Source organism: Aspergillus affinis, assembly GCF_023601865.1.
Source record: "Aspergillus affinis strain CMG 70 chromosome Unknown NODE_276_length_10346_cov_243_792580, whole genome shotgun sequence".
NCBI lineage: Eukaryota > Fungi > Ascomycota > Eurotiomycetes > Eurotiales > Aspergillaceae > Aspergillus > Aspergillus affinis.
Genome location: NW_026516057.1, coordinates 1 through 10346, shown reverse-complemented (window position 1 = coordinate 10346; position 10346 = coordinate 1). Strand labels below are relative to the sequence as shown.

At 49.8% G+C, this 10346-nt stretch overlaps 3 protein-coding genes across 3 annotated transcripts; 2 read left to right on the top strand and 1 right to left on the bottom strand.

The window, feature by feature from the left end:
• Positions 1-720: 720 nt before the first annotated feature.
• On the top strand, positions 721-3678 carry KD926_005473 (retropepsin-like aspartic protease/reverse transcriptase; the record flags this gene model as incomplete). The annotated part of the gene is made up of 5 exons (XM_053095573.1): positions 721-1080; positions 1135-1338; positions 1667-1763; positions 1841-2771; positions 2949-3678. The coding sequence occupies 5 exons, from the start codon at positions 721-723 to the stop codon at positions 3676-3678; spliced, it is 2322 nt and encodes a 773-aa protein (XP_052949774.1).
• Positions 3679-5335: 1657 nt separating this feature from the next.
• KD926_005472 (uncharacterized protein) lies at positions 5336-5911 on the bottom strand (the record flags this gene model as incomplete). The annotated part of the gene is made up of 1 exon (XM_053095572.1): positions 5336-5911. The coding sequence occupies one exon, from the start codon at positions 5909-5911 to the stop codon at positions 5336-5338; it is 576 nt and encodes a 191-aa protein (XP_052949773.1).
• Positions 5912-7033: 1122 nt separating this feature from the next.
• On the top strand, positions 7034-9607 carry KD926_005471 (uncharacterized protein; the record flags this gene model as incomplete). Its single annotated transcript, XM_053095571.1, has 1 exon — positions 7034-9607. One exon carries the CDS (start codon positions 7034-7036, stop codon positions 9605-9607), a length of 2574 nt encoding a protein of 857 aa, XP_052949772.1.
• Between the last annotated feature and the right edge of the window lie 739 nt (positions 9608-10346).

Genomic DNA, 10346 nt, shown 5'->3' with positions numbered 1-10346 from the left:
CAAACTGGATCGGTCAGCAAACTAGCATCAGACTTTCAACAGATTATCTCACACCTAGACTGGGATGAGGATTCTTACATCGCAAAGTTCGAGGAAATACTGAAACCAGAGATCCAGGAGAAGTTGATTTGGATGGAAAGACCAAACTCACTCAGCAAAATGATAGAGCAAGCAGTCAAAATCGATAACAAGCTTTACGATTTCAATGCTCGACGAAGAGAAAATCGGTCCGGAATACGATTCCAAGGACACCAGAAAACAAATAGCTATCGAGCCAACGACAGACGAACAGCGCAACCAAGAAGCCAAGGATACAGTGATCTTTATGGGCTACAGCCTATGGAGCTAGACGCTACCGAAAGACGGCAACAGCAATTGTCAAAAGAAGAGCTCGATCGACGAAGAAAAGAACAGTTATGCTTTAACTGTGGAAAAGTAGGGCACCGATCGAAAGAGTGCAGATCACCAAGAAAAGGAGCCAACGGTAGGACACCGAGGAAGTCCGGCACCAAAGAGCTCAGAGCAACGCAAGAAATCAACGAGATTGTGCAGCCCGCGAGAGGCGCATACGACATGAGTTGGTAGCCTTTGGACGCAACAGACGCGCAAGGACCAACAGAAGAATCATGCATTGTCCAAAGATCGCAAGACAAAAGCGATTATTCACGAATTCCCGACGACGTGGAAGGGGCCACAAGGAGATTAGCGAATTCTCCACAGATGTTCAGCGAAGCAACTGAGACGCTTCTGAACGCGACACGCTATGACGAGGATTGGGAAGAAAGACAGTTCCAAGACCCAGAGATATCCGATAGCGAAGACTCAGAACACTGGCCTATGGACGACGAGACGGATGGGTCTCCTAAAGCCATCAGTAAGAAGCCAGATTTACTGGGCAACGACTGGGCTCGAGTGCCAGGAAGCTTCGACCCACTGAACGAAAATTACGGGACTCAATGGGAAGGCCGTGATCCCAATACGGAGGAACTCTCAGAGATACCGGAGACACCCGACGAAAACTTTCACAAACAGATACCCGGTCAGGAGGACGCTGGCAGCACTGACTCGGAAGATAATCAAGTGATCAAGAATACCTCTGATCATAATCAAGCGGGACACAGAACCTCTGATTAGAAAGGGGAAGACAGCGAAGCCGATCAGCATGTCTTCACTCTACTGAAAGAAATTAGTAACGAGCAATGGAAAGAGAAGTTGATCCAGGACCTAAAACAGGATCCAATAAAGCTTACAGGGGGACTGCGACGCATTATCTCGCAATGCTCGCACTGGAAGTTGGACTGTTGGAACCCACAGAGAGAGGACTGGGCAACACACAGAGTGAAATGCGCAACAGAACATGCCACAAGATGCAGGATATGCGACCGATGGAATCACGATTACCATCAGGCTCTACAGAAAATGAGCAAACGAACCGGTCACATCAGATCCTTACACGCATGTCGACAAGAGAATTGCGAATGCTTGTATCAGACAACACACGCAACGCACCATTGCCTACTATGGGTTGCATGTCAGGACGACGAATGCAAGGACCCAATACACGAAACACTGAAATACATCTCACAATGTCACATGGTCAAGGAAGGGACAGGATGCCCATGCAGGAAACTAGGGTGCGCTTGCATTGGATACTCCATGCACCCAGACTACGGGAGAAGACATTGAACAGGATATTGGGAAGACTATTGTCAAGTTCACTACGACGCGAAGCTTGGACAACATTTCCCACGACAGCCACGAGGGTTAGCAGGACCCCGTTGGGCAAACAGTTTATCAGCAACAGCCCAAAAAGGATTGCATCTGAAGTTGATAGCTACAGTTCTGAACCAGAACGCTCGAGTCATGGTAGACTCTGGAGTAACGGGCAACTTCATGGATCCAAGATTTCAGGAACAGCTGAAGATCTTAGGGATAACAAAGGCTACGCCAGAGCCTATCACAGGACTGAACGGTGAACCATTGGGAGGACACCTCACAGTCGAATCAGGACCAGTACCCATGGTTGTAAAGGGTCATTTCGAGTATATAAGTTTCGACGTGACACCTTTGGGACGGTATAACGTGGTGTTGGGGATCCCATGGCTTCGGGATTACAACCCAGAGATTGATTGGAAAACAGAGAGTCTTCAATTCACGAAATGTGAATGCCCACGACAAGGCCAGATGAAGAAGGCATCTGAGGCCAAACGGCGTGCTCAGGGCCAAGCGAGCCGAGCTGACGCTAAGAGGTCAAGGGGTAGACCTACAGACATGCTAACTGAAGACGCCGAGCAGGTGGACACTGCGGTCGCAGTTATGGCAGCAACCAAACCTACGGGAAAGGAATGGTTAGCACGACTTTCTGGTTGGGCACCAGATACACGACAAGAGTACGCCAACACGATGGCTACTACTGAATACAACACGGAACTGCACGAACAGATCGAGTCATGGCAAATGATCGATGCTACAGAATTAGCGGCCAGCAAAGAAGTACAGCAGTTACCAGACAAATACGAAAGATTTCAGGAGCTATTCGAACAACCCGAGAAGCCTGAACTACCAGAACACGGAAAACATGACCACCGGATTCCTCTCAAAGATGAAGACAAAGTCGCATGCAGAAAGATCTACCCTATATCAGAAAAGGAGTCTCAGATCTTGCGACAATACATTGAGAAACAACTTGCAAAAGGCTACATCAGACCATTGACATTACCTGCAGGACACGGAGTCCTGTTCGCATCAAAAAAGGATAGGAGCTTACGATTGTGCGTTAATTACCGACCATTGAACGAACAAACCATTAAGGACAGACATCCATTACCGCTCATTGCAGAGATACAAGACAAAATCAGAGGAGCAAAATGGTTTACAAAGTTTGACATTACCGACGCATACAACAGATTGAGAATCGCCAAAGGAGAAGAATAGAAAACGGCTTTCAGAACGAAATACGGACATTTCGAATACTTGGTCATGCCATTCGGGCTAACCAACGCGCCAGCATCATTCCAGCGATTCATTAACGAAGTTTTGGGAGAATTGCTCGACACCTTTGTCATCGCGTACCTAGACGATATTCTGGTATTTTCGAATAATGAAGAAGAGCACATTCGACACGTGAAGCAAGTGCTACGGAAGCTACGCATTACTAAGTTACGATTGAAACTCAAGAAGTGTGAGTTCCATGTCCAAGAGACAGAGTTCTTAGGACACTGGATTACCACCGAAGGAGTACATATGGAAAGAAGCAAAGTCCAGGCAATCAGGGATTGGCCTGTACCCAAAAGCCTGAAAGAAGTCCAACAGTTTACCGGATTGATCAACTATTATCGGAGGTTTATCGATGGATACGCCAAATCCATGGTACCGATATTCAACTTGTTGAAACAGAATCAGAAGTTTGAATGGATAACACAGGCACAGCAAGCCTTCGACGACGTGAAACGGAGAATCACGACCGCACCAATCTTAGTACAGCACGATCTAGAGAAGCTGACTACGATCGAAACCGACGCATCCGACTATGCTATCGGTATGAGAATGACACAACCAGATGAGAACGGCAGAGCCAAACCAATTGCGTTCCATTTACGAAAGCTTATTCAGGCAGAAATGAACTACGACATTCACGACAAAGAATTGCTAGCCATAGTGACAGCATTCAAAGTATGAAGAGTGTACCTGGAAGGAGCTCAGCACCAGATTCTAGTGAAAACGGATCACAAGAACCTCACGTTCTTTACCACGACCAAAGAATTGACCAGAAGACAAGCGAGATGGTCAGAAAAGTTATCACAGTTTGATTTCAGAATCGAACATTGCAAAGGAACAGAAAACGGACAAGCAGACGCGCTTAATCGACGACCAGACTACGAAATTACGGATCGAATTGTGGAGCCGGCAATATTGAAACAAAACAAAGACGGTTCACTTTCGTACAACAGATAACATTCGATCTCGGCAACAATCGAAATCAGTAACAACATTGTCAACAAAATCATCAAGGTAACCAAGGAAGACGCCATGATTCAACAAATTGCAGAAAACTCAGCAGAAAATGAAAAGATCGCTACTGACGAGGACGGGTTAGTGTATATGTACGGACTCATCTACATACCAGAGTGTATAAGAACTGAGATCATTGCTATGCATCATGACAACCCTATGCACGGACATTTCGGAGTCGAGAAGACTACCGAACAGATCACAAGGAACTACTACTTTCCAAACGTCAGACGGAAGGTACAGGATTATGTTACAAAGAAATGCGAGACTTGCATTAGGGACAAACCAGCAAGACATCAACCCTACGGAAAAATGCAGTCACCAGACGCACCATCGAGACCTTGGGAATGGATCACGATAGATTTCGTGGGACCTTTACCTAAATCTCAGGGATGGGACATGATTGCAGTCATCACAGACAGACTGACAAAGTACGCATACATGATACCATGCAAGACAACGATGAAAGTCACAGATATAGCACATTTGCTATTGGTACACATTATCACACGACACGGGATGCCACAACGAATCACTTCGGACAGAGACAAACTATTTATATCGAAGTTTTGGCAATCACTTACCGACCAAATGGGAATCAATCACTCATTGACAACGTCATATCATCCACAAGGAAACGGTCAAACAGAAAGGATGAACCAGACGATAGAACAGTACCTCAGGCACTACGTGAACTACCAGCAGGACGACTGGGCAGGACTGTTACCAATGGCAACATTCGCATACAATAACGCGATACATTCAACCACAGGAGTCACACCGTTTTATGCAAATTACGGTTACAACCCTATGTTAACTGGAGAACCACGGAACAAGGCACCAGTTGCGACAGAAGCTCAAGAGACACTTGACACGCTCAAATATCTTCACGCACAGATGTCAAGGGATATCGATTTTTTCAATCTCAGAGCAGCAGTATATTACGATAAGCACCATGGGGAGGAACTTACCTTCAAAAGGGAGGAAAAAGTGTTCCTGCTCCGCAGAAACATTAAAACCAAGTGACCAAGTCAGAAACTCGACCACCAAAAGATTGGACCATTTACGATCGAAGAAAAAATTGGATCGGTTAACTATCGCTTGAAGCTACCAGAATCGATAAAAAGGATACACCCAGTATTTCATGTCTCATTATTGGAACCAGCACCAGCAAACGCGCAAATCGCAGAAAATGTGGAAATCGCAGACGATACGGAACAGGAATACGAAGTTGAAAAAATCCTAGATCACAAGAAAGTCAGCGGAAGATCACACTACCTGGTAAAATGGGAGGGATATGATACCTCAGAAAATACATGGGAACCTATCGAGAACCTGATGGGGTGCCACCAGTCGGTTCGACGGTACCACCAGCAGCAGAAAGATCGAAAGCCGACCAAAAAGCGGGATCATTCATCAACTGGCTCAATGTAGGATCACTAGAGACAGCAGCAAGCTGGGCAGTCTCGTGTTCACTGGCCAAACGATCCAGCTCGCGCAAATTTTCGGCAGACGGAGGGTCTTCTCCGTCCAACACGTCTATTATATGGGAATCATGATCCAACATCTTCCCACCACGTTCTTTTAAGAAATTGCGATGCTTTCGCAAACGTTTCAGTTTAGCGAAGAGTTGTTCTATTTGCTCTTCGGCTTGTTCGATTTCGGAGGATAATCGATCCTCGTCACGTTTCAGACGATCCCACTCTCGTTCACTATGAAATCGTTTTTCGCATTTGCGGCCACGACGGGTGCAGGCTGCACAGTTTCGATTTTTGGAATCCATGAAGCAAGGAAGACCGCGGGAAAAGCACCAGGCATAAGGAAGTTCGACCTGGACACCGTCACGGATAATACGGTCAGCCTGTTGGCAACGTTCCTTATAGCGATTACGCTTGGGCATAATGACGCACGTCAAGAAAAGGGGTCAGGAAAAGGAAGGAGAACACTCACCAGCGATGAGACGGGGGATAGCTGTCTTATCTGTTCTTTAAGGGACAAAGAACCTGAAGGAAGGGAAGTGGTGTTACGGACTCTTGCAACACTAGGAGCCGCGAGGCAGAAACGATAGGACGACAGCGGCCCGAGGCTGATGACGCTACGGAGGAAACATGGATCACGTGATATAGTATGCCAGCACCATATGGTATACGATATACCATCGGGTATGTTGTAGACCAGATGGTATGCCGCAGACCTACAAGGTATACGGGATGGTATACTCAAGGAGGACTATATAAGGACACTCGCTCGCCCACCTGTTAGATAGTTCTTGTTTAGTTCCTCGTGTTCAATAACAATTACGTTCTTTGATAGTAACTTGTTACTGCTATTAGATTCGCCTACTCTCTAGTAGCTGTCCGACCCCGCCCGCGCTCGCTTTTCTCGCCCGCCCATTGGCCCGCGTGCCCCAGAGGGGGTTCGTGCGTCCGTATTCCCGCCCGCCCGCGCGAGTGCGGCGTAGTCGAACGTTCAACAAGAAGGGAAAAAAAGAGAAAGAGAAAGAGAAAGAGAAAGAGAGGTAGGATAAACTGCCTCTCTCGTATTTCATAAGATCCGTCTTCTACGGCGAGGGTTAGGTATATCCGTTCCGTTCCGTATCTTATCTGCAGCTTACTTGCTTTTATTGACATAGGTAGTGACCAGCTTGATTCCTTACTGCTGCTGGTGTCATACGTTTTCGCCCTCGGGCGAAAAGCCTGATACGGTCGAGAGGAAGATAGCAGATCAAGTGTAACCACCAGAGGGTTTCTCCTACATTACCTACCGGACGAAGGAACTCATACCCCCTCTCCACCACTGGTAAATAGGGTGGCAGCAGGTCGTTGGCGCGTAAAAAGAAGTCGAGTAGGCCTAATTAGGCCTAGGGGGATGGCACGTCGCGAACGCGTCGAAAGTATTAGGGATCTGATACATCAGAAAAACTCGTCCCTGCCTGCTATATCTTTCTGCTCTTCTGCTCTCCTCGTCCTCCTTACCTATGATCAAGCAGATTCATCATCATCTACTGCTATCCTTTTAGGAAATGGATCTCTTTATCTACCATGACTCCTATCGCGTATGGATCTGCAAGCCCTGCCAGTATGCTATCTGCCCCCGACGCCTGGAAAGTCATCTACGGATCCATCATCAGACCCATCCGACCGCAGCGACCCGGGTCCTCCGGAAGATAGCCCACGAGAAGATGGCTCAACGGCCCTGGCTGGACCCGGCCACGGAGCCCTGTATCTTCCCTGATCCCGAGGCTGGCCCGCTCCCGAATCTGCCCCTGTACACCGGGTACCGTTGCCCTCGGTGTAGCCATGTGGTTCGAAGTCCGGAAAGTCTGGCGAAACATATCCGCGAGAGACACCCAGAGCTCCGTCGGCCGCGCGGTCGCCAACCGGCGGCTACCCGCCATCTCGACCGTCATTTCCAGGGACACCCGGTGAACTGCCAGCGATTCTTCCCTACCGGCGCCGGGAGCAGCTTCTTTGCCGTTACGCCCCCGATCCGGGCCGAGCGGGTTCGGCAGGCAAAGGCCCTGACGCCGGCCGAATTCATTCGGGCCCAGGTCGAGCAAGCATTAGAGGAGGACCTAGAGGATGAGAAGAGGCAGTATCAGCAGATACCCGTCCGAAAACATCCTACCGAGGTCTCGCCCTGGTTGGAGCTTACTCGATGGCCGGATTATCTGGCCGCCTGCGATCTGGCCGCCGCCGCTAGCCTGGGTGCCCTTCCGGATCCAGTCCAGGAGCCCCTCTTGGCCCTCTTTACCCAGAGTGTCGAGCGGTTAATCCAGCGTTCCTACCAGACCATTAAAGATCGCCGGATCAACGAGTTCGATCAGATCCGGATCAACACCTTTCTTACCCAGCAGCCCAAGATCTGGGACCGACCGATCCAGATTCACCTAAAGCCCAAAACATATGCCTCTTACCGGCGGGTCTGGCAGCGGCTCATCTGCTTTGTCTACCGTACCAGCCGTCCGGACCCAGCGGTAATCCTCCGCCATCAACTCACCACCAGCCAGCTCGCCGCGCTTGACCGTATGGTAGAGGCCGGGACGCTGCTTCTTCGGCAGACAAGCCCGATCGAGCTCGAGAGGCTTGACCGGGCCTGTCTTGCCCTGTCGATTGCCCTATTGGACCACCCCCTGAAGGGGGAGATCTACGAGAGTGCCGTGGTCGGCTTTCTCGCTGTCCTGGGGCTAGATCCGCAGCAGCAGACCTTCCGGGACCCTTACGGATACACGAGCTATCTCTCGGGGCTTGTTAAGATCGCACAGATGCTGGTCGCCGAACAGGCCGTTCATCTGGCAGAGAGTGGGACAGTCGCCTATCCGACAGATGCTCTCGATGATATGCGGGCACGTTTTCTACTCTTCGGGGTTCAAGCGCCTTTTGGCTGGATCGCCCGGCTTCGCACCTACGGGAAGAAGATCCAGAATAGCACCACGAGCCTAGGCTATATCTACTGGAGCGATGACGAGCAGACCCTTAGTTACCGTGATTTGAAACTTACCATGACCGGCTTACGCAATTTCGTCCGGATTCAGATCGAGCTGGTACAGCAGAGTCTCGAAGATCTCTTTCTACTCCACGACGAGGAGACCCGGGACGATATCGTGCCGGTCCTGAGTCTTCAGAAACTGCAAGATGACCCGGTGAACAACCGGCGTGGGTGGAACTTCCTCCAGAACCACGCCAATTCCCGGGTTCTATCTCCAACCGGGAAGCAGTGGCTTATGGATCGAGTCCTTACCACGGATTGGCTGCGGGACGAGTTTCTGGAGATCCGATCCAGCGATTCCGAGGTGATCTGGCGTCGTTCCGCAGTGGACCGATATCTCCAGCAGGTTGACTGGTTTCTAGAGCGACTCCTGCTGGTCATTCATATTACTGGCGGCCAGCCGGGGCGTGCAACTGAACTGTTAAGCCTCCGGCACAGTAATACCGTTCAAGGGCGCCACCGCAATATTTTTGTCGAACATGGGCTCGTGAGTACGGTAACCTCCTACCATAAGGGGTACTCCGTCAGCAATTCCACGAAGATTATTCATCGATACCTACCGAAACCTGTCAGTGAACTTCTAGTTTACTACCTCTGGCTGATTCTACCGTTCTGGCAGGCGATCCAGCGTCTCACCCGGCGGACTGCCAGCCCTCGATCACCGTTTCTCTGGCCCCATGGAGAGGGGACCTGGGACCCCAGCCGGTTACGAGCTGCCCTCCAACGGGAGGCCCAGATTCATCTTCAGACTAAAATGAACATTCTTTCCTATCGGCATGCCGCAATCGCTATCTCCCGCGTTCATTTGAAGATTGGCGGATTTAAGCGTGATTATGGCACTGATTCGGCCGCTCTTGACGAGCAGGCGAGTCATGGATCCTGGGCTGCTGGAACCGTGTACGCGCGGGGGCTCCAAGAGGCTCCCGGTCACGTTGAGGCGCGGCGACGACAGTATCGGGCGATCAGTCGGGAGTGGCATGGCTTTCTAGGGTTTGAAACCTATCTTGGGCCTCGGAAACGCACTGCAGAGGAACCCCAGGGAAGAAGTAATCAAGCGAAACGGGCATGTATCTCTATCGATATGGAAGAGGATGATGATGAGCTATAGGTGGATAGAGTAATACATATATTATGACGAAATCGGCTCGCGCGCGTAGATTCCCACACCCAGATATATATCACACAGGAAGGGCCTAGTGCGTAATATAACGGCGCCCGATCACCATGGTTTTGGCCCATGGGCGAGAAGAAGATTCCGCCCGTGGGCGAAAATAGGCGAGCGTAACCAGCTGTTCGACGAATACTGTTGGCTGAGTGGGGTCTGCCAGGGATACAAAGATGGAACAGCCGGGATCGGCAATAAAACCACCAAACTATCGAATTATCAAGGTATGCAAAACATAGGATAGGCAGTAAGACCATCAAAACCATCAAACTATTAACCCCACGGGGATAGGCAGTAAGATTATTAAATCATCAAACTATCGAACTACCTAAGCCAGTCTACGAATCGACTTTTCACCCCCCCGATCAGTACGATGCAGAACGTTCGCCCAATTCCTCTTTCCCAATTCCAAAGACAAAAGAAGACAACAACAAAAAAATGCCAGGACCCTACCACCGGCCCAATCAAACAACCCCAGAATAAGCATCTATCCCATCCCATCCATGCCCCATCTAACCAGTCACCAGTAACCCATTCTCTAAGATCGCCTCTCCCGGATCTCGGATCAGGACGACGATCCCTTACCGGAGGCAGGAGCGGGTAACTTCGGTGGCCTCAAACGGAGCCGGGTGGACCGGCGCGACGAACCTTCTCAACTACGTTAGCCGGGACGGGCTCGTTC